Source organism: Xenopus laevis, chromosome 5L, assembly GCF_017654675.1.
Source record: "Xenopus laevis strain J_2021 chromosome 5L, Xenopus_laevis_v10.1, whole genome shotgun sequence".
In the NCBI taxonomy this organism is placed as follows: Eukaryota; Metazoa; Chordata; class Amphibia; order Anura; family Pipidae; genus Xenopus; species Xenopus laevis.
In genome coordinates, this window is record NC_054379.1 from 16,384,618 (window position 1) to 16,409,280 (window position 24,663).

Below are 24,663 nucleotides of genomic sequence, written 5' to 3' on the forward strand. Positions count from 1 at the left end.
CAGGAAGAAGATCGCGTGGAAGAAGATGTCGTCGGTGAACTCCCTGGACTGGACCTGCGCAGAAGGGTAACAAGTTAGGGGCATTTGCCCAGTGGGACGGGTAGGCCAGGGGGGAGGAGGGAGGGTGGGCAACAAACGGGAGGGGGGTGGGGGGTTTGCGCCGACTAGGTTTCCTTGCCCTTTAAGGGCATGCATCACTGCAGCAAACACAGTGCACCTACCAAATATGAAAGTGTGGAGATTGAATACTTCTCCTAGCAGCATATATCCGTTTCTTTAGCATTGTCATTTTACAGTATCATTTGTTATTCTGTTAAAGGGGTTGTTCACCTTTGAGTTAACTTTTAGTATGATGTAGTGAGTGACATACTGACATTAAACCTGAATAATGAATCATTTTCCCTCTGCAGCATGAAATAAGCACATAGAGTGTTGAATGGCTTATACACCCTGCAGGCAGGAAACCCGAGCTTCCAAATGTTCTTCCACAAAGAAGCAGCTGTAGTTTTCGGGACACGTACAGGACAGAATACAATCTGGCGCTGGGTCGTTCATTCCAAAAAGGAACAGCTGTGATTCTTCAGAAACTTCTTCATTGCTCTCACCTTTATCATCTTGTTCTTTCTTCCAAGGCCACAAACAACCTCATAATATTCACAGCCTGTAATCAACACAATGCGATTTCTTTAATGGATAAAAACCCCTATTAATTCACGAGTTACTGGGAAATCCTGAGAGAAAATAACTGGTTACAGGGTTACTGGCTCGTTTTAGACATAATGAAGATCAGACATGTGAGAGAATTGCACAACGCGGCTATAAACACAATTACTGCCAGTAAAGAGTTGCTCGCAGCTCGTATGGTGATTCTTTATTAAGATTTTTATGTTAAAGAGGAAACATGGAGGCTGGGGCGCTTCGCCAATGAGGCGCGTTGAGGCTGTCGCCTCAGGCGGCAGCGCCCCACTATGTACCAGGGGCGGCAAAAATGCCACTTCTGGTACTTTAAGAGCCGAATTTCTGGTTTTCAAACCGGAAATTCAGCTCTTCTAGCTCAGAGAGCGCAGTAAAGGTGGCCATACACTGTGGATCTCCCTCCGATATGCCCACCTTGAGGTGGGCAATATTGGGCTGATCCGATCATGGGCCCTAGGGCCCAACGATCGGATCCTAACCAGGCCTTAACGGGCGGTCAGATCAACGAATAGATGCGGCCGCGTTCCGACGGGATTTTCTGTCCCATCCGATCGAGATCTGGCCGACTTTCGGCCAGATCTCGATCGGTGAAGCCCGTCGGGGGGCCCCATACACGGGCCAATAAGCTGCCGACACGGTCTGTCGGCAGCTTTTATCGGCCCGTGTATGGCCACCTTTAGTCTCTCTACGCTAGTGTCCTGGCCCTCTCTGCCGCCCTCGCGGAACCCCCTCAGGCGCAAAACGGTAAGCGCACGGGGGAGGGGGGCGGCAGCAACTACTTCTGCCTCAGGCGGCGGAGGGGCCAGGATCGCCCCTGCATGGAGGCAAGGAAGAGATGCCATTTTCCAAGGCATCACAGGGGACATTTCAGGGTAAAAGTGAAGCAAAATACTAAATGACAATTTTCATGCCCACACCCATGTCTACTCTGAGGGAATTGACAGGTATGGAGATTATTGATAAGATATTTAGCATCTCAGCAACAACAGATTGCAAACATATTATATCCTACGTTTTTTTTAAACCTGGTACCATACCATTGCGCCATTGTTCTTGCCTCAATTGCCAGGAACTCTCAATTTGGCTGAAACACCATCACAGCAGGTCAAATGGACTGACAGAAAGGTTGCAGCCTAACAGTCTGAACAGCTTTTCCAGACAAATTAGTAAATGTAACTAATCAGAGTTATGCCGGAGTTTGCTCATAGTCTGTACAGAGAGATCCCATAAAACTATGGCAGCGTAGGTATTCCCCTGTACTAAGCACAATTCAGCAGGAACAGCCCCTAAGTTTGCTCATAGTCTGTACAGAGAGATACCATAAAACTATGGCAGCATAGGTATTCCCCTGTACTAAGCACAATTCAGCAGGAACAGCCCCTAAGTTTGCTCATAGTCTGTACAGAGAGATACCATAAAACTATGGCAGCATAAGTATTCCCCTGTACTAAGCACAATTCAGCAGGAACAGTTCCTAAATTTGCTGGCATAAAACTATGGCAGCAAAGGCATTCCCCTGTATTAATCCTCTTAGTATATTTAAAGTCTCAACAGAGGGATAACCTAAAACCAGGGACTTTTTTTTTTACCGGTGAGCCACTTTCAAATGTAAAAAGAGCATAGTGTATTTTAGCAGAATTAACTGGGAAAATGTACGTTTAAAGTAACCCTTACACAACTGGCCCCCATATAATTGCCTTCAGTTATAAAGCCAATATGAATGGTGGCAAGTTACCTGGTCCTAATAATATCCCAGCAGTCAAGGCTTTCTTCATGGCCAGTTTTGGTCTTTCTTTCCATTCTTTTTCCGCGTGGAACTTCGTGAAATGATATACAGGCCACCAGTCTCGTCTCGATCGCCACTGATCCTCAATCCACGACTTGTGACTGCATGAGAGGAAACGACACAAACAGTAGGTAAAATTATCAGATTTACGAGAAGACTCCCTTACCAAAAAGCTGCTGGTACACGTCATACGACGTATAGATCTAAGCTACTATTGGGTATTGTAGGTTCTAACGTGACAATGTGTAAACGTGATCAGTCCATTTACCTTTTAATACTTTTCTTGAGCTGCTTTCCTATTTTCCCCCAAGCTTCCACGCTCTTCCTCCAACCGGAAAAATCCAGGAGACTGAACAGAACTTGCAGTGCGAGCTGATGATGATCATTGGACTCTGAAACCAAGACAAACCCAGGCAGTCAATAGAGGAACACATTTCCCCTCTCAAAGGCAAGACACAATATTCCTATACAGGTATGGGACCCGTTATCCAGAAACCCGTTATCCAGAAAGCTCCGAATTACAGAAAGGCCGTCTCCCATGAACTCAATTTTATCCAAATGTTTAAAAAATAATCCTCTTTTTCTCTGTAATAATAAAACAGTAGCTTGTACTTGATCCCAACTAAGATATAATGAATCCTTATTGGAAGCAAAACCAGCCTATTGGGCTTATGGGGAGGTCCATTTATCAAAGGTCGAATTTTGAAATCATTTTTTTTTTTTTTTCAAACTTCCATAAACTCACACGATCTCGAAACTTATTATAAAAATTGAATTTTTCAAACTCGGGTGAATAGGATCAACCTGAAAGCTTGAATTGAATTAGAATTTTAAAAACTCGATTCGAATGTCAGGAAGGCTGCAAACAACTTCAAAAGGATCCTTGGACGTCTCCCCATTGACTTAAACAGCAATTCGGCGAATAGTGAGGTTCATTTTTTTAAAGGGTCAGAGTATGATAAATCTTGAAATTGAAATTTTTTGAAAACTTCTAATTGAATTTGAATAACTCCCTAGTTGCATTTGACAGTTTTGACCATAAAAATAAACTAGAAAATCCTAATTTCTAATTTTCAAATCGACCCTTGAAAAATCTGCCCCTTAATGTTTACATGATTTTCTAGTAGACTTAAAGGGGTTGTTCACCTTTAAGATAACTTTTAGTATGATATAGAGAGTGATATTCTGAGATAATTTGCAATTTGTTTTCATTTTTTATTATTGAAGGTTTTAGCTTTTTATTCAATTAGCATTTTAAGCAATCTGCTAACTAGGGTCCAAATTACCCTAGCAACCATGCACTGATTTGACTAAGACTGGAATATGAATAGGAGAGAGTCTGAATAGAAGGATCAGTAATAAACAGCAATAACAATACATTTGTAGCTTTACAGAACATTTTGTTTTTTATAAGGGGACAGCGACGTCCATTTGAAAGCTGCAAAGAATCAGAACTAAACTATTAAAACGATTAAACTATTAAACTATAGAAAAATAAATAATGAAAACCAATTGAAAAGTTGCTTAGAAGGATTTGTTCTAGAACATAATAAAAGTTACTTTAAAGGTGAACCAACCCTTTAAAGGGATACTGTCATGGGGAAAAAATTTTTCAAAATGAATCATTACCGTAATAGTGCTGCTCCAGCAGAATTCTGCACTGAAATCCATTTCTCAAAAGAGCAAACAGATTTTTTTATATTCAATTTTGAAATCTGACATGGGGCTAGACATTTTGTCAATTTCCCAGCTGCCCCAAGTCATGTGACTTGTGCTCTGATAAACTTCAATCACTCATAACTGCTGTACTGCAAGTTGGAGTGATATCACCCTCCTGCCCCCCAGCAGCCTAACAAAAGAAAAATGGGAAGGTAACCAGATAGCAGCTCCCTAACACAAGATAACAGCTGCCTGGTAGATCTAAGAACAGCACTCAACAGTAAAATCCAGGTCCCACTGAGACACATTCAGTGAGAAACAGCAGCCTGCCAGAAAGCAGTTCCATCCTAAAGTGCTGGCTCTTTCTGAAATCACATGACCAGGCAAAATGACCTGAGATGAACCTACACACCAATATTACAACTAAAAAAATACACTTGCTGGTTCAGGAATGACATTTTATATTGTAGAGGGAATTATTTGCAGTGTAAACAGTGTCATTTAAAAATAAAAACTACATCATAAAAATCATGACAGAATCCCTTTAAACATACAGCAGCTTCCACCTTATAATTTTGGATGGACAAATACACAATGGGGACTTGTTTAGAATTCAGAGGATTCAGATTTCTTTAAAATAGAAATGTGAACTACAAAACAGGCACCCCCAGCATCTGATTTCTCTCAGGATATTCTACATTGGATTTTACAGTTTATAATGCCATCTGGTGGCAGAAAAAACAAAGTACAATTACAAAGTTTAGGGCAGTGGTCCCCAACCTTTTTTGGCCCGGGGGCCAGTGCAGAGCCAAATTTTTTTGCAAGGACCGGGTTAGGGGTGATCGGTGTCCAAATTTGTTGCACTGGCGTCCAATTCGGCGCCGCGTTAATTGTCCCCTAGGCTCGGTGGCCCAGTTCAATACTATCCATGGCCCGGCGGTTGGGGATCCCTGGTTTAGGGGGTTATTTACTAAAACTCGTAGTAATCTAATTTTTTATTAAAACAAAGTCAGCCTAACTCATAAACTTGATAAACTCATTTATCAATAATTCTTCTCGAAAAAGTCGGAGCTAAAAAACGTTGCGATAAAATCGTGCGTCATTTTGAAATGTACGAATCGTATCAGACGAAATCCAGCGCGGATCACGACGTCAAGAAACATCTTCAGGGACACCTGCAGCGGACTTCTAAATGACCTCGTCAGGTTTGAGATGGAGTATTTTTCGGATTTTTAGCAGCTTTGGGGTATAATAAATCTCAAAAAAGCTTCAAGTTTTCTTTTTTCCTCTAAAAATTTGCGTTTTTCCCTTTAAAAACTTGACCAGAAAAATTTGAGGTTTAATAAATAGGCCCCTTAATGTGCAGCTGCACCAAAAGAATTGATGCCACTAGGTCTCTAGCCACGTAAAAAGTAATGTTTGATACCAATATTATTGATAGTTTGATACAATACAGGAGGACAGATAATGGTGATAAGGAGGAAAGGATTTGTTTTCTACATAAGGTGGCAAGTCTATATACACATTAAAGATTAATGTAATTGGTCATAATTGTGGCACTTTAAATGCACTTTTGCAGAATTAAACTGGACATACAGTAGAAGATTCACTAGTTGCACATGCAAAAACAACAAAAAAAAAAACCAGGAACACGACTCTCCTACCGGATTGCTTGAGGAGGGTGCAGAATTCCAGCATGAGTTTGTGAGATGGAACCCTAGAGTACAAATCCTGAAAAGAAAGAAATGGCATTGTAATACGCAAGTATTCGTTGTTCAGCACCATGTTCTCCTACAGGTTCAAAAAGTCAGTCAGTCCACAGAGAAGAAGAAGAGGAGGCAAAAAACAATTGGGTAAAATGAGGTTCATATAAGGGAGAATGAATTAGCCAATTCACTATAGATCCCATCATTTGCACCTTGATTTACTGGTGTGGAGCAACAGGGGGAAATGCTGCTTAGAACTGAGCCAGATGGATTGTGGGGTATAATAAATCTCTAAAAATTCTAGTTTTCCCCTTTAAAAAACAAAAAAAATTCAACAAGAATAATTTGAGGTTTAATAAATATTCCCCTAAAAGAAAGCTGATTATCCCCACATTTCCACCACTCATGCTTGCTCTACAATGCCTGTATGCCCATGGCATAATAAAACCAAGGTATATCATAGATGAAGTAGTAATTATATATCGAGATGGTCCTATGTGGGACTGACCACCCATACAAAAACTGCTTTTATATAATCCACAGAACTCCAAGGCACATTATAATTTTCATTTTTAACAAATGTAACATCAGGGTACATAACAGCTTATACAGGTATGGGACCTGTTATCCAGAATGCTCGGGCCTGGGGTTAACGGATGCAAGATATTAGCATTTATATTAGTCATTAAGTTGAATGGGTTCCTGGGACACACAAGACTTGGGCATTGTACTTCAAGGAATAGTTGAGGGATTTGCACAAACCACTGGATGTTTACCTAGATCATAGTGTATTTCACAGTAAACTCTATATGGGGGATATAAGTGTCAGTAGGGAACATGTAGCAGCTTTGTGTCTCTCGAGAAAGATCAGATCATCAGCAATATCTGTCTTTTATTTGTCACCTGCTTCAATGAATTTCCAGCTAAAAATGCATTTAATGTATCACTTATGTCAATGTTCCAAATGTCCTTTTCAGAACATTAAAGGAATGATTCACTTTAGTATGTTATAGAATGGTTAATTCTAAGCAACTTTTCAACTGGCCGTTATTTTTTCTTTTTTTCTTGTTTTTGAATTATTTTTTTCTTCTATCCAGCTTTTTATTAGGGAGGAGGTCACTGGCCCATGTAAAAAACAAATGCTCTGTAAGGCTATAAACTTATTGTTATTGCTGCTTTTTATTACTTCAAATTCTATGCAGGCCTCTCCTATTTATATTCCAGTCTTTTATTTAAATCATAGAATGGTTGCCAGGCTAATATAGATCCTAGCAACCAGATTGCTGAAATTGCAAACTGAAGAGGTACTGAATAAAAAGCTAAATAACTAAAAAACACAAATAAAAAATGAAAAACATTTGCAAATTGTCTCAAAGTTAATTTAAAGGCAAACAACCCATTTAATGTAATAGGATAATTTGTTTGATGCAATACCTATTGGATCAAAAAAAAAAAAGTAACAATAAGAGTTGTTTTTTTTCCCTTGTAGATAAATGTACAGATAAATAGCTAGAAATGTTGTGGTGAAACAATCACAGAAAGTAAATGCATCTAAAGCTGGTTTAGGAGGTAACTATAAGATGTTCTGTTATTAAACTCACAATATGTCATGAGCACATTTTTTCCACCAGTTATGGATTTACAATTTGCAAAAAAAATTTGCATCCGTACCATTATGACATCATCAGTTGCAAGATGCATAATATCATGCAAGCCAGGTGATCAGAGATTGTACCATTATGACATCATCACTTACCATTATGACATCACTTACCATTATGACATCATCACTTACCATTGTGACATCACCACTTACCATTATGACATCACCACTTACCATTATGACATCATCACATTCAGGAGGCTTTAAGTCTCACAAACCTTCTGAAGCTCAGATGCTGTTTAGTGTTTGAAGAGGATAAAGCAGAGAGATCTACTTTGTTTTATCTTTGGATTTATTATCTTAAATTTTTAACCTTTTTAAACTTTTTTAACATTTTTAACATTTTTAACATTTCTTAACATTTTTAACATTTTTAAACATCTTTTAATATTTTAAACAACTTTTAATATTTTAAACAACTTTTTAAACATATCTACAACAATGTCATCAAAAAAAAGAAAATTAAATGAATCAAGCATGAATGAAGAAATCAAAGAAGCTGAACCAAAAAAATCTGGGTTTGGAGTAAAAGTTTTTGGTCTCCTAAGAACCCTTCGTGGAAAGTTGGTGTCCGTTTTCACTTCACCAACCCAGAAAAATGCACGGAAAATGAGTGAACAACAGAGCGTGGAGGAAATGAGAAAAAACCAAAGGGCCAACTCTCGCAGAAAGAGGAAGGCTGAAGAATACAGTGAGGAAGAGAGTGTCGTCTTAAGAAAGAGAAGAAAATCCTCAGAAGTGAGACCTCCTGACTTGCAGCTGCATTCTAAAGCCTCAGATGATATTCTGAAGGCAAATCAGGCAAGACGAGGAAAAAAGCGCAAAAGATCAGGTGAAGAGGATTCTGAAGCAGAAAGAGTGAAAAGATTCAAAGGTGATAAGACAGGGAGTGAAGAGAGGCAATGCCCTGATGAGACTAAAGCAGGTAAGTGAAAGGGTATTGGACATTTTAAATGGAAATGAAAGATGATGAGTGTGAGAAACGTGTGGTTTATAAACAGGGACAAATACTAAAGAAAAGAGGTTGGCATATCTACTTTACAAGCATATTACCTTTCTGAGTAACTTTTTTTATTGAGTATATTGGTTCTGCTAAAACATGTCTTTTTCTCTTTTAAACCCAATAAGGTGGAGTTGCCGGCCCTGTTTCCATCGACAGGTTCATTATCACAAGAGAACTGGGATCAGGCAGCTTTGGAACGGTATATCATGTTCTTTCAATCACTAGTTATATTTACAGTCTCCTTCATTTGCAGTTACTGATTTGCATACTTGAATTTTATCATTAAGGGGGTTATTTACTAAAACTCGAAATGATCTCAAATTTTTATTAAACTGAGCTTGACCAAACTCCCATCCACATAAAAGTCGGGTTGGGAAAACACTCGATAAAATCAAGCAAAAACCTGAATTGTACAAATTTATTGGACTTTACTCCCAAATTGCTCGATTTTTTTTGGGTTACTGCTGGAAAAGCCTGAATTTTTTGGTTTACCCAGCAGAGAACACAAAATCTTCAATTAGTATAGGGACATCTGCCATTGACTTATACATGACCTTAAAAAGTTTGAGATGCAGGTTTTCGGATTCTGCCTTTTTGCAGCTTTGAGGTATAATAAATCCGAAAAATTCTATTTTTTCCCCAAAAAGCCCAACCAGAAAAAATTGAGGTTTAATAATAAATTATAACTCCCTAAATGTTCACCCTGTCTTTTTTTTTAATGAAATCTTCAGGTTTCTCTGGCCCAAGACAAAGTCACAGGACAACTTGTTGCTATAAAAACGATAGCAAAGAAGACGGCCGATCCATCCTTAGTGATGAGCGAGAGGCGAATTCTTGAAGCTGCACAGGACTGCCCGTTCCTTGTGCATTCGTATGCTGCCTTTCACACTGAGGTACGAATATTTATATTGATCTCTTCCCTATCAAGAGTCCACGGCTCGTGGAATGTTATCTTTAGATAATCAGTAACATCTTAAGATAAACCTGCTAGTAGCAATTTTAGTTACTGTATCTGTTTATGTTACAGGAAGAAATCTTCTTTATTATGGAGTACATTCCAGGAGGAACCTTGCAAGACCTCTTGAAAAGAAGAGGTACCCTCGACATTGGAACCGCACGGTAGGTAACGGGCAGCATATGTAGATATCACGCGATAACTGAACTGCAAAAAAAGCCCAGATTTCTAGAATAACAAGCTTTTATCATAGAACCTAAGCTTTATTTACCTGTTCACTAACCGTCTTTGTGTCGTCCTTAAATAGGAACCTGGCTGCCGAAATAGTGTGCGGACTGACCTTTCTCCATTCCCGTGGCATTATTCATCGGTTGGTAACAATATTTCTATACCTGTATACCCAGTGGCTAGTTTTTGTATTTACAGGCAGATACATCTAATATTGTCTCTTTACAGGGACCTCAAACCAGAAAACATCTTGATTGACAGTGCCGGTCTTATCAGGATTGCTGATTTTGGCCTGGCTGCAGAAGGTGTATTTGGGGATGAAACTATCGCAGACTATGCTGGTACTATAGGATACATGGCCCCGGAGGTAAAGACAATACAATTACGCTCATATTTTTGTAGGAAATAGAGCATGCAGAGATTACTCTTGAGCCTTTGTTCTATGTCATTTAAATGATTTGGTAAGTAATTCTCAACTCTTTCTGTTTCTGCAGATTAGCAATGGAGAAAATTATGATTCCACAGTGGACTACTGGTCATTAGGAGTTATACTTCATGAGATGCTCACTGGGAGGAAGCCAGCCTTCTCCTGGTGGACAAACAACTTCAAATGCCCACAGAACTTAAGCCCAGAGGAAAGAGACATTCTGATGATGGTGAATATAGAGTTACACTGCATGACAGTGCACGTTATAATAGTTATACCTGTTATTAAGCTTATGGTTCTTAACAATGACGTTTGTATTTACAGCTACTGTGTAATGATCCCATCAAAAGGCACGATTTTGTTCAATGCATCAAGGACCACCCATTCTTTGAGGCAACTGTCTGGCTGACATTAGAAGGTGGTACAACGGAGCTGCCTGTCACACCAGTAAGTGTTTATAAGGCTCCAAAGAACATGGTGTTAAGGGCTATATAGAGCATTTTAGTGCAAGAGCCCATCAGTCACCCTTTCACCTTGTTTTATTTCTCCTTGCTCATACATTATTCTGTTTTTAGCCTCCAGAAGAAGAGAAGAAGAACATTTTTTCAAGTGGGCAAGATCACTTTGAAGGACTATATTTTGTGTGCCAAAAGTGGAGGGATACGCATTGTTCCCTCCCATCTCCTGAGAAGGAGAAGACAGAAGAAGAAAACACAGAAAAGTAATAAGCAGGGATGATAATTGTGTTTAGCAATAACATAATCCTGAGCTCGAGTTCAGTAGGAGGTAAGAATAGAAAAATAAGTGCTCACAAGTTGGTTATACTTATTTATAGTGAGTGAACCATAACAGCCTTATATTATCTTCATGTGTCTCAGTGTAACCAATGCTGACTTTGTCAGTTTGCCATGGCACATATATAACTCATAAAATCGTATTAAAAGATCATCGAAATATCAGCCTAATATTACCCCCAATAAACTAAACTCATCTTCCTTTCCTTGCAGACAAAAATCACAACAGAGATTACAACTTGGATCGACTACACTGGAAAAAGAGATTCGAGATTACGAAAAAAGTGTTTTCACAATGTCCATTTATGAACACGGAAATTCGGTCTTAAAGGCTGCTTTATGCTGCCCCTGGTAAATTGCAGACCAATTCTTCTATGAACGGTCGTGCGGAGCAATGAAGAGAGAGCAATAGCCCTACACGTACTGCCAGTGACTACTTTGTCATTTAATATTTTAATTTGAAATAAATTTCAAAAATGATGTTCTGATTTTGTTCTAAGTTATTGTGCTGTTTTTCATTTGCATTGAACATTAATCCTGTCTGCGTTATATTTATATATCCACGATTCTAAATTTTAACCCCAATTGGCTTTTAGATTGTGCTGCATTAGTGCCACCTTGTTAAATATCCAGGGGTACCCGGGATGGAAAACACAGTCAATTTCACCCCAAATAAACTTTAGGCTGAGACCCCTTAATTTATAACAAGGTTACAGACAATGATCTTACTACACCACTCATACTTTATGCCTTTCAGGCTGGGACCCTTTAGGACATAACATTACAGATATATAGAAACATTGGGGTAATATTTACCCTGTTATAGTTCCAAGGGTACTCGGGGCACAACTAAGCTCTCATCCCAAAACTCACCCTAATTGGCTTTCAGGCTGGGCCCCTAGATCCTAACAAGGTTACAGATCTATAGAAAATTGGGGTAGCAGTCACCTAATAATGTTCTATGTATATTCAATATATAACTGCAAGAAATATTTCACTCTAAAAGGCCTTCAAGATTAGTGCCGATCCACTTCTTACTCCCCCTTGGAGTCGACGTACAGTTTTGTAACAAATTAATTACTTAATTATATTAAACTTAATACTTTCTAATATATTAGTGCTATTCCATAGTTGCATGTATAAGATAAGAAATTTACCCCTGGGTCTTCCTATAAAGCAGGGAGGCAGTTTGACCATGCTCACAGTATACATTACATGCCAAATATATACAATATAAGAAACAAATCTAACAGAATGTGGATAGAAATCAAACAATTACATATTAAAGCTTCTTCCAGACAAGCATAAAGGCACGATAACTGCTTATGTTATGAATGAAAATCATTTAAAAGGGATACCCACCCACACAACTTATAATGTAATGTAATATTGTTCAGAATGCTCTTGTAACGCATGGTATCCCAAAACCAGAGTAAACCCCAAGGTCCCGGTCTCAGCTCACACTTCTGCCTATAGCAGTGGCTTTTGGCTTGGTGAAGAGCCCTCCGCTACTCAGATGTCGCCAGGACTTAATGTGAGAGGACCAAGGGGGAAGCTCTGGGCAGGCGAGGGAACCATAATGTATACAAAAAGGACGGGGTATAAGGAGCGAGGTCAGGGGACAGGCCGGGTCAATACCAAACAAAAAATACGGTACCAAATCAGGAAGCAGAAGCGCAGTTGAGCTCACGGGCGGTACAGCAACGAGATCCAATAGAATAGTCAAAGAACAGGCAGAGGTTGGTACAGGCAGCAGAACAGCAAGGGTCAAGGTCAGGCAATGGTCAATCAACAGGATCAAACACACCCAGGAACGATGGAACATAGACCTATACTGGCAAATGAGTCAGAGCAGGTTTTATAGCCAGACTAGTGGCCAGATTGGCAACAGGTGAAACAAGCCCTGCCTATCTGCAATTACAACCATAGCCATAGGAGTGAACCAAGGCCTTAGCTGCCTGCTCACATAAAGAAGTGGTAATGCAGACAGCACAGAAAAACCAGGTCCCCGGTTTAACTCCAGGCAGGCTATTACTTTACCCCCCCTCTCTAAGGAGGGGGGACTTGCCAGGAAATTTAACATGAACTTGTTTGCGATGGTCAGCATGGATAACAGAGGTTGAACCCCAAGATCTCTCCTCAGGACCAAAGCCTTTCCAGTGTACCAGATCCAGGGACTGGTCCGATTGCCATTTTGAAGTCAGGAAGGATTATATTTCCTCCTCTGAGGCAAATTGGGGAGGCTTCAGATGGGGTTTTTTGCCTTCGTCAGGATCAACTGGCAAAAAACACTGATCAACTTCCATAGATGCCGATTTCTCTTGAAAATCTCCCCCTAACGTTCCAGGAAACATTTTAAAGAGCAGGAACACCCAAAATTGAAAATTACATTACCTTTAAGACATTTATGAGAGCTTCGCTTGAGGCCTCATTCCTTTTCAGAAACTCATACAAGTACACGTATGCATTGGGATTGGCAGGGAACGCAGGATTATATGCATAGTCCCTCAGGATCTGTTCCATCTCTGCCTTGTCTTCAGAAGATTCTAAAAGCTGGGTGAAAAAAAATACACACAAACAAATAACTATGTGGTTCTAAAGCAGAGCTTCTTTTTTATTCAGATAAATAATGCTTCTAATTTTTCTAGTTACTTGTTACTTAACATGCTACTGAATTAACTTGTTGGATTCCATCTGTAAATTTTTCCTTAACAGTCTTTCTGTGACTTCAATAGGGTCTTGTTTGTTACTTCTGGCTTGTGATTTTTTTTAAGCTGCAGTCCTGCCCTGCTTTATGGCTCAGATTCTAGCTATTTGTATAACAGAGCATTCTGTCCCAGTGGCTGCACAGATCCTAACTGATCTCCATTGTAAGCTGCAGTCCTCTCCTTCTTTATGGCTGAGATTCTAGCTATCTGTATAACAGAGCATTTTGGCTGCACAGATCCTATCTGATCCCCATTGTAGGCTGCAGTCCTGCCCTGCTTTATGGCAGCTGAGATTCTAGCTATCTGTATAACAGAGCATTCTGTCCCAGTGGCTGCACAGATCCTATCTGATCCCCATTGTAAGCAGCAGTCCCGTCCTGCTTTATGGCTGAGATTCTAGCTATCTGTATAACAGAGCATTCTGTCCCAGTGGCTGCACAGATCCTATTTGATCCCCATTGTAAGCAGCAGTCCTCTCCTTCTTTATGGCTGAGATTCTAGCTATCTGTATAACAGAACATTCTGTCCCAGTGGCTGCACAGATCCTATCTGATCCCCATTGTAAGCAGCAGTCCCGTCCTGCTTTATGGCTGAGATTCTAGCTATCTGTATAACAGAGCATTCTGTCCCAGTGGCTGCACAGATCCTATTTGATCCCCATTGTAAGCAGCAGTCCTGAACTGCTTTATGGCTAAAGGTGAACATACATGATAAGATCCACTCGTTTGGTGAGGTCACCAAACGAGCGGATCATAATCCGATATGCCCTCCAATGGCAGAGCGATATATGGTATAGGCTGAACAATTAGATTACAAGGAAGAGAATGGCGCAGACAGGTCATAGGACCACATCAAGTAGCCAATGCTGTCCTCGATTACAGGAAAAATCAAACCTGCAGACCGTACAGAAGCTCCCACACATGGGCAGATAAGCTGCCGAATCTGTCAAAAGGACGGTCATAGATGACCATAGAATTACTCCAAATAGTAGATATACTATTTCTATACACAAAACATTTCATAAAATGGGACACAATCTTAAACATTTTCAGCTGAATCTCAACTTTACTGACACAGGAGTAAAAACAGGCTTAGCTTACATCGATGTAGCACAGGACAAATGGGTCCCAAACACCAGGAAACTTAAGAATTCCTCGAAGAGCAGCCTTCGCTTGTTGATGGAAGATACACATTTCCTTCACGGCATTTAACTGGGTTGCATAACTCATATCTAAAGAAATGCACGGTAACAAAATAGGTACAATAGAAGTTTTTATATCGAGTCTTTCTGTGCACAGATAAAAAGGTATTGCCATGTGATTGTAATATAAATGTAGTACTGAACATTTTGAAATAATGTTTCTTGAAAAGTGACTTAGAATTAGATTCTCTTTCATTATGCAAAAAACGGAAATTCTTTTTTTACTGCAATTTCTGTTTCTTGGTCACCTTTCATTGCAGTGTTTACCAATGGGTTAACCTGGACAGGACCTCCCCCAAATAAGTTTAGCGTCAGACTCTCTCCTACTCACTTGTCTTGGTTGTAAAGCTTGTCCACAAAGGGAGGGAATTCCTTGGTGAATGATGCCATGGAAGGTGACCAGGAACCAGAAATTACAGTGAGTAAAAGTGGCAGAAAATGGCATGCATTTACAAGGGAACTACCAAGGCTAACATAAGGGAGGGACCACCACACACAAAACTTGCCATAAAAGTAAATATGATTTTATTTACCAAACTGCAGAGCTGATTTTAAGGGGCAGATTTATCAAAGGTCGGAGTTAAAAAAAACTTCGAACTTCAAATTCAAAAAGACCAACCGAATGGTGGTCGAAGTTTTTAGGGGTCTAAGTGGGCCTACTTCGAATCGTACGATTCAAAGTAGCGCTACTTCGATTCGAAATTTTTTTAACTTCAACCTTCGATCTCCCAAAGTCCCCCAATTGCCTCCATACAGGTTCTAGGAGGTCCCCCATAGGCTAAAACAGCACTTCGGCAGCTTTTTGGTGGTGAAGTCGAAGTTTTAAAGAGACAGTACAATTCCCTAGTCGAAGTACACAAAAAAATAGCTCGAAATTCGAAGCTTTTCAATTCGAAACTTCACCTTGACCTTTGATAAATCTGCCCCTAAGACTTTCAGAATTTTCACAATAGTGAAAATAAACTTGATTATTTCAGAAACGATGCAGAATTTTTATTTGACTGTTTTTAGAAAATACTGTATAATAAATTAAAAATTTTAAAATAGTTCCACTTTAAAGGAACAGTAATGTCAAAAAATAAAAGTGTTTTAAAGTAATGAAAATATAATGCAGTGTTTCCCTGCACTGGTAAAACTGCTGTGTTTGCTTTAGAAACACTACTATAGTTTATATAAATAAGCTGCTGTGTAGCAATGGGGGCAGCCATTCAAAGGAGAAAAGGCTCAGGTTACACAGCAGATAAGCTCTGTCTGTCTAATGGTGTTATCTGTTATCCACTACTTAACCTGTGCCATATAGCCGTTTTTCAATTTCCGCCATTGCTCCACAGCAGCTTGTTTATATGAACTATAGTAGTGTTTCTGAAGCAAACAGATCAGTTTTACCAGTGCAGGGCAACAGTACATGATATTTTCATTACTTTAAAACACTTTTTTTTGGTGTTACTGTTCCTTTAAACATATCAATGCATGGTTGCTAGGGTAATTTGGACCTGAGCAAACCGATTGCCAAAACTGCAAACTGGAGAGCTGCAGGATAAAAAGCTAAATAACTTGAAAACCACAAATAAAAAACATGAAACCCAATTGCAAATGGTCTCAGAATATCGCTCTCTACATCATATTAAAAGTTAATTTGAAGGTGAACCACCCCTTTAAGCAAGCGTACTCCATGAACATATATGAAGGCACAAGGATACAGGCTGAATGTTTAAGGTGGACCCAGCAAATATACCAAAGAAATAAAGATAAGAAGCAGAACAATGTTCTACAACTTACCTCCCTGAGAAATTGCCGCCTTCTTTTGCAGCCAAGACTGGTAGTCTAGAACTCCTTTGTACGCCTGAATGAGCTTGATCGTGTTCTCCTGGCAGAGCGAGTAGCGGCCACACTTCCAGCTTTCAGCACTAGTCAAGGCTAGATGAGCTTCATCCTTCCCGCCATTACACAGCAGAAAAAAGATATGTTCTAGGCTTATCTGCAATATTACACAAAATGTTTTCTGGTTATACAGTTAGGGAACATCTTACCCACAAATTACAGGACGGTCATCTCTCATTTTAAGCAAATCCTAATGTTTTATTGATTTGGGTGTCACATTGTTTCCCTGGAGGATGAAGTTGATGATGTGCAGGGAATCTTCCCTCTTGGTAAACCTTTACTTTTATACATATGAGTGGGATCAGACATACTATGCTTACATAGGCAATGGAGCATGAATATATAGATCTCGGTGTATTGAACATTTATTCTGTTTATTTGCAATCACACGTGTGGGGTGGCAGCTGCCACTGTACTTTGCCTTTAGATAATACATTATGACTTGCATGAGTAACAGTTGCCAAATCATTGGGGGGACAAACCATCATTTTCCTGAGTTTTTGCATTTATAAATATGAATGGAAGCTGACACTCTTTTTTCCAAAAGGGTACAAACCATTCATATCTCAGAAATTACCTGGAGGTAGCTTTTTATGCCGACATTCTTTATTTGTTCTTGGAACAAGCGGACATCTTCCACTGTACTTTTAGGGTGATTTAGAAGGATCTCACTGCCAAATCTCCAAATGATCTGTGGACAGAAGAGCACAAAAAGGGCAATTCAGAAAAAACTCCTGGGCTATTAACGTGATAATGTCACACGCAGTGGTTTTTTGCTTAAATGTGCATTTTTGGGCTAAAATCCAACTGCTGCATATCTGTACACCTATACAGGTATCTAATCCTGTGGAATATGGATACTGATGTTCAGGCCAATCAACTTTGACTGCACCAGAGGTTGATGATTTTGTCTGTCCTAATTTTGTCACTCCTATAAAATGCAGTGTTACAGTAAAATTTATTGGTTACCTGGTTGAAAGAAACCATGTGACTGGTTACCATGAGTATGACGGTGTTATTTTACTCTATATAGCATGTGAACAGTTCTGGAAGCAATTTTAACATTTTTGTTAAAGGAGAACTAAACCCTAAAAATGAATATGGCTAAAAATACCATATTTTATATACTGAATTTATTGCACCAGCCTAAAGTCTCAGCTTGTCAATAGCAGCAATGATCCAGGGGGTCACCAGCTAAGCTTAGGGCTCGTCACTAATTATCCAGCAGAAAATGAGGTTGGTCTGTAATATAAGCTGATGCTACAGGGCTGATTATTAAATTCTGATGCTAATTGCACTGGTTTCTGAGCTGCCATGTAGTAATTATCTGTATTAATTACTAATCAGCCTTATATTGTGACATTTCTATTCTATGTGTACTGTATATTGTGAGTGGGTCCCTAAGCTCAGTAAGTGACAGCAGCACAGAGCATGTGCAGTGAATCAGCAGAAAAGAAGACGGGGAGCTACTGGGGCATCTTTGGAGACACAGATCTTTACTGCTAAAGGGCTGTGGTTGCCTTGGGCTGGTACAGAAGCAAAAAATATAAAGTGCAACAGTTCTAGCTACTTATGCTTTACTTCTCCTTTAAAGTGGTGGTTCATCTTTAAGTTACATTTCGGTATGTTATAGAATGGCCAACTTCTCAATTGGTTTTCATTATTTATTTTTTATAGTTTTTTTATTATTTTTAATTTATTTGCCTTCTTCTGCTGTTTCATTCCAACTTTCAAATGGGGGTCACTGACCCCATCTAAAAACAAATGCCCTCTAAAGCTACAAATGTATTGTTATTGCACCTTTTCATTACTCATCTTTCTATTTAGACCCTCTCCGATTCCTATTCCAGTCTCTTGTTTAAATTGTGCCGTGGTTGCCAAGGTAATTTGGACCCTAGCAATCAGATAGCTAAAAATGGAAACTGCTGAATAAAAAGCTAAATAACCCAAAACCACAAATAATAAAAATGGAAAACCAATTGAAAATTGTCCCAGAATGTCACGCTCTACATCATACTAAACGTTATATTTAAAAGTGAACAAACCCTTTTTAAAAATGTTTTTACCATACCTCTGGAGCTCTTCGCTGCCTCTCGGTGTTTGTATCTTCAAGAGTCTGCAGATAGCTCAGCATTAGCTCCGCCGCTTTCTCCCACTGGCTCTTCACTACGGCTTCATGAAGGAGGCAGAAGCACAGGTCTATTGTCTGACGGAAATTGGGTTTTTTTGAGTTGTACCCTGCCAAGGTTTGTGAAGAAGAAATATACTCAGATTCACTAGTGGGAGCATCTGCTGCACAAAGTCAGATGAACTTCCAGGTGCAAAAGCTTCAAAAATCATGGAGGATGGCGGTTATAACGGTTATATGGCCCTGTGTTTGGGCAGAGTATAACTGTAACTACTTCTATATGAACTACTTTGTATAAGTGCACATCTGTAGTAACCCAACAAGCTAAATGAGAGGGCCACAGGGCTAGCACTATCCAAAATCTTTAACTGTGAAAAATGAACGAATTCCCTCAAATCATGGAGCGCCTTCACTTCTAGGGGCAGATTTATCTAGGGTCGAATCTCGAAGTAATGGGAGGTTCTTTTTTTAACTCGCATAACTTCGAATAAAACAAAAAGACCGCCTGAAGTTAATTTAAAAAAAAAAAAATCAGTTTTTTCCGTTCGAATCGAATTAACATTGTATTCGATTCTAAGTTTTTCAAAGTCTACCAATTGACTCCAAATAGGTTCTAGGAGGTCCCCCATAGGCTAAAACAGCAATTCGGCAGGTTTTAGATAAAAGTCACATTTTTAAAAAGAGAATGCATGCTAAATTTCAATATTTACATTTTAGAATTTTTTTCAAATTCAAATCGAATTTGCATTTTTTCCCTAGTCGAAGTACACAAAAATAGCTTGAAATTCAATTTTTTTTTTTACTTCGACTCTTGATAAATCTGCCCCCTAATGTTTATTTCATCGGACAGAATGATGGTTTGTATGTGGCTTTCCGCTTTCTGCTTCAATGATTTAGTTACATGGTATGCACTGAACCAGTACCAAGTAGTTCAAATGAGGTGTAACGGTCACATACACAGGCTGATACAGGATCCGTTATCCAGAAAGCTCCAAATTATGGGAAGGCCATCTTCCATAGACTCCCTTCTAAACAAATAATTAAACTTATTAAAAATGATTTCCTTTTTCTCTATAATAACAAACATTGCATTTTATTTGATACCAACTAAGATATAATGAATCCTTATTGGAAGCAAAACAATCCTATTAGGTTTATTTAATGTTTAAATTATTTTTTTCCTGACTTAAAGTGGTTGTTTGCCTTTAAAATTAACGGTTAGTATGATGTAGAGAGTGATATTCTGAAAAAAATTGCAATTGGTTTTCATGTTTTATTATTTGTGGTTTTGAGTTATTTAGCTTTTTATTCAGCAGCTCTCCAGTTTGCAAGTTCAGCCATCTGGTTGCTAAGCTCCATATTCCCCTAGCAACCATGCACTGATAGGAGCAAAAGACTGGAATAAAAAGTAGCAATAACAATACATTTGTAGCCTTACAGACCATTTGTTTTTTAGATGGGGTCAGTGACCCCCATTTGAAAGCTGGGAACATCTAGAAGAAGAAGGCAAATCTTTAAGAAACTACTAAAAATAAATAATGAAGACCAATTGAAAAACTGCTTTGAATGCGCCATTCTATAACATACTAAAAGTTAACTTAAAGGTGAAACACCACTTTAAAGTGGACCTGTCACTGAGACAGAAAAAGCTGTATAATAAAAGTTGTTTTCAAATTAAACATGAAACCCAAATTCTTTTTTTTTTCTTAAAGCATTCATAGCTGTTGTAAACGCTTTTAAAAACGTCAGCTGTCAATCAAATACTACCCTTCTTAGGCATAGAGGCGGGGCAGGCAATTACTTTCACTTTCCATTCAGCACTTACTAGATGTCACTTCTCTTCCCACATTTCCCATCTCTCTTAACCATTTAATTGTGTAACCAGGGCATGGGGATGGACATCAGGTCCCCCATTCTGGTGCACAAACAAGATTCTGAGATGATACAAGGCTTGTCTTAATAACGGTGTCCACAAAATGGCTCCTGTCTGCTTGCTATCGTTATGAATTGACAGACTGCTGGAAACAAGATTCAAATAATTTTATAGTGTAATAAAAGTTTATTTTGCTTGCTTGCAAAATAAGCAAGGACTTGGAATTCATTTTTCAGTTGACAGGCCCCCTTTAAGGTATGGAGATCCAAATTACAGAAAAAAAATGTCAAAAGCATTCTGCATAACAGATCCCATACAAAATCGGTTGTGTATCTATACCGTTCCATCCCTCCGGGTTGTTAGCCCAACCAATCAGAACAGCAGAAGTGAAGACAAGCCGCGAGGGCAAAACCATGAATTTGTTTTTCTTAAAGTAGTTCATGAGAGCATTTGAGGTCTGTTTAGTATCACTGTAGGACCCTCTTCACTTCCTCTTGTATTGGTTGCTATGTATATGATTCTGTATGCTCATTATATAAACTCATCAATTGTACAGTGCTGTGGAATATATTGGTACAGGTATGGGACCCGTTATCCAGAATGCTTGAGAATTGGGGGTTTTCTGGATAAGGGATCTTTCTGTAATTTGGATCATCACAGCGTAACCCGTTAGAAAATCATCTAAACATTAAATAAACCCAATAGGCTTTTTTTCTTCAAATAAGGATTAATTATATCTTAGTTTTGATCAAGTACAAAGCACAGTTTTATTATTACAGAGAAACAGGAAATCATTTTTTAAAAAAAATATGGACTATTTAGCTAAAATAGAGTCTATGGAAGTCAGCCTTCACAGAATTCGGCGCTTTCTGGATAATGGGCTCCCGGATAACGGATCCCATCCCATAAAAAAAAGAAAACCAACTGCAAATTTTCTTAGAATATTACGATCTACATCATACTAAAAGTTAATTTAATTGTGAACAATAAAAATCTAAACTCAAAAACCACAAATGATAAAAAAAGAAAACCAATAGCAAAATGTCTCAGAATATCACTCTCTACATCAGTGTCCCCAACCTTTTTTGGCCTAGGGACTGGTGTAAAGCCCTCAATTTTTTCAAGGACTGGGGGGGGGGCATCAACTGCCTGCGGCTATTGTGCGTGCCACGTGAAATTCAGACTCAGCAGAGCAGCCCAGTTCAATTATGTCCGCAGCCCAGAAGTGGTTGGGACCCCTGGCTTCCATCTTACTAAAAGTTAAAGGTTAAGGTGAACAACCCATTTAAAGGAGAAACAAACCCCTTATTAAAAAAAAACCCTAACCCCCTACCCAACATAGACCCCCTTTCCTCCTCCCTCCCAGCCTAGCTGCTTACCCTAGAAAAAAAGGCACCTAAATTTTTACTTACCCCTCGGCTCAGATTCAGGGATCGGAGTTCACGGCAGCCACTTCCGGGTCTTGGGTCTTCTTCCGGCGCTTCGGCAATTTCTGTCAATTACGGAGCATGCGCAGTTGTCGTGAACCGGGAAATTGTTCCAACTGCGCATGCACCACCACGCCGATCTCGTTGTCAGATTACCAAAGATGCGGAAGATGGCTGCCGTGAACTCCGATCCCTGAATCTGCACCGAGGGGTAAGTAAAAAGTAAGGGCATTTGCCCAGGTTAGCAGCTGGGGGGGGGGGTCTATGTGGGGTAGGGATTTTTAATAAGGGGTCTGTTTCTCATTTAAGAACAATTCTACCGCATGTCATTTATAGTGGAGATCTTTTTGGTTCTTTTTAGCCCATCTCATCATAAGGCTTTACTGGTGGCCGTACACAGGATATCACCAAACGAGCGGATCTCTCCCCAATTTGCCCACATTGAGGTGGGAGATATCGGGCTGATCCGATCGTGGGCCATAGGGCACAACCATCGGATCATAATGCAGGAGAACAGGCATGCAATGGGATTTTTTACCCTGCCCGATCAAAATTGATATAGATCTGGGAAGTCTGTCGGCTGCTTTTATTGGCCCATAAGAGTACAGAATCGGTGATAGATGACACCTATCTCAAGTGTCATATGTGGTGCTGTGGGTCAGGCCCGGACTGACATCTGAGGGTTCTGGCAAATGATAGAGGGGCTGCTATAAGGTGCCATAGATACTGAGTCTTTAGTGGGCTGTGGAGGCTGCTTGGGCCTCTGGGAAGCTGAAATGCCAGGGCCTATATTGATTCTCAGTCCAGACCTGTGTGGGCCCAGTCCAATCTGCTCGTGGATTCCAGTGCACTTGCCGGTGATGCACTTCTAGGGTTTCTCCATATGACTGCGCTGAGCAATGTTGCAGTTTCACTGATCATCTCATACAAGTGAAAGGGACCAACTGCAAGTGGCTGAGCAATGTCACATAAAGAAGTTGTATTGGAGAATATATATATATATGTCCCCCGTGAGATTAATAAGGGAGGAGTTTCTATTTACAGAAGAGCTGCAATTGATCAGATTTACAATCACAAAGATAAAAGAATGGTTTTACCTTGGGGTTTCCTTCTTGGCACCGGTAGTTGAAGCCCCACAACTTGCCCCTGCTCTATATCCTCTTCATCTTCTTCTTCAGTACTGTGCTCGCTGCTCTCAGCCATCTTACAGCAAATACTGCGGCTGCTTCTCCCTAAGCCTCCCCGCGAGACCAATGCCTGACTAAACTCCCCGCAGTACCACTTTAACGTCCAGCTCCCGGCATTCTGGTTCCATGCTGATTCTGACGTCACACGTCTAATCTCGCGAGAGTTCCGGTCACGCCAAGAAGTATATAAGGGCGGAGCTGCAGGTCATGTCACAGTGACAAAACACTTCTGCCAGTTGATCATTTTGTGGTAAAAGAGGCCACTGACTAGTATGGTTTTGCTATGGGAATGAACGAAGAACAAAAATAAAACTTAGTTTTTTCGTCGTGTTAGTAAACCATCCTCACTGCCCCCAATATTTCCCCAAAGCTGTATTTGTGTTTTCTCCTCACTAGATCATAAGGAGCTCCCTCTGATTTTATACTAAATAAAAACCCTTTATTTTACTGGCAATTCCACCACCATTAGAGTCTCTTCTTCCATTATTCTGAAATTTACCTCAAAAATGTGATCCCAAAATGTATGTTAGTGAAGTGCTGCCATGTTATTTCACTGGTGTCAGCTTCACTAGACAAGAATGGACAATGCTTTTCATTTGGATTTTTTAAAGGGATTGTTCACCATTGAGTTACCTTTTTTTAGTATGACGTAGAGAGCGATATTCTGAGACCATTTTCAATTGGTTTTCATTTTTTGTTATTTCTGGTTTTTGAGTTATTTACGTTTTTATTCAGCTGCTCTCCAGCAATTTCAGGTTGCTAGGGTCCAAATTACCCTAGCAACCATGCATTGACATGAATAAGAGACTGGAATATGAATAGGAGAGGCCTGAATAGAAAGATGAGTAATGAAAAGTGGCAATAATAATAATATATTTGTAGCCTTACAGAGCATTTGTGAGCTCCATTGAAAGCTGAAGAGAAGCAGAAGTAGAAGGCAAATAATTCAGAAACTATAAAAAAGATAAAACATTTACTCTAACTGCATGACTTGTTGCAGTTGGTCTTTAGCTTTGATCCCTTTGGACGTCCATGTTCTAGCTGGACTAAAGCTGGCCATAGATGTTGAGATTTTTAAAAGATCCAATCGTCATCGCAAAACTACGATCTTCTCAGAACGATCATACGAATTGTCCATCAACTAAAAATTGAAAATTTGCAAATTGTCTCAGAATATCACTCCCTACATAATACTAATAGTTAATGTAAAGGTGAACAACCACGTTAATCAGAAAGGCTACATGCATTTCCAAGTAAAATATCAACCTTCCTAGGAGTGTAGTTAAATGAGTAAATGAGCAGATACGTGAGTAAATATTATATCTACAGTAAACGCTTTCA

At 39.5% G+C, this 24,663-nt stretch overlaps 1 protein-coding gene across 1 annotated transcript; it reads right to left on the reverse strand.

Annotated features, from left to right (window-relative positions):
* Nucleotides 1–313: 313 nt before the first annotated feature.
* taf1a.L (TATA-box binding protein associated factor, RNA polymerase I, A L homeolog) lies at nucleotides 314–23,489 on the reverse strand. Its single transcript, XM_018262627.2, has 10 exons — nucleotides 23,233–23,489; nucleotides 18,779–18,945; nucleotides 17,285–17,398; nucleotides 16,606–16,804; nucleotides 14,726–14,856; nucleotides 13,312–13,470; nucleotides 5,806–5,872; nucleotides 2,751–2,874; nucleotides 2,432–2,583; nucleotides 314–661 (listed from the first exon to the last, which is right to left on the reverse strand). Exons 1-10 carry the CDS (start codon nucleotides 23,336–23,338, stop codon nucleotides 552–554), a joined length of 1,329 nt encoding a protein of 442 aa, XP_018118116.1. The 5' UTR covers nucleotides 23,339–23,489; the 3' UTR covers nucleotides 314–551.
* Nucleotides 23,490–24,663: the final 1,174 nt, after the last annotated feature.

Coding starts and splice junctions, on each gene's coding strand:
- taf1a.L (XM_018262627.2), bottom strand. CDS start 23,338: ATGGCTGAGAGCAGCGAGCACAGTACTGAAGAAGAAGATGAAGAGGAT. Junction 13,471..14,725: donor TTGTCCTGTGCTACATCGAT/GTAAGCTAAGCC, acceptor TTTTTCACCCAG/CTTTTAGAATCTTCTGAAGA. Junction 662..2,431: donor TGGGATATTATTAGGACCAG/GTAACTTGCCAC, acceptor TGTTGATTACAG/GCTGTGAATATTATGAGGTT.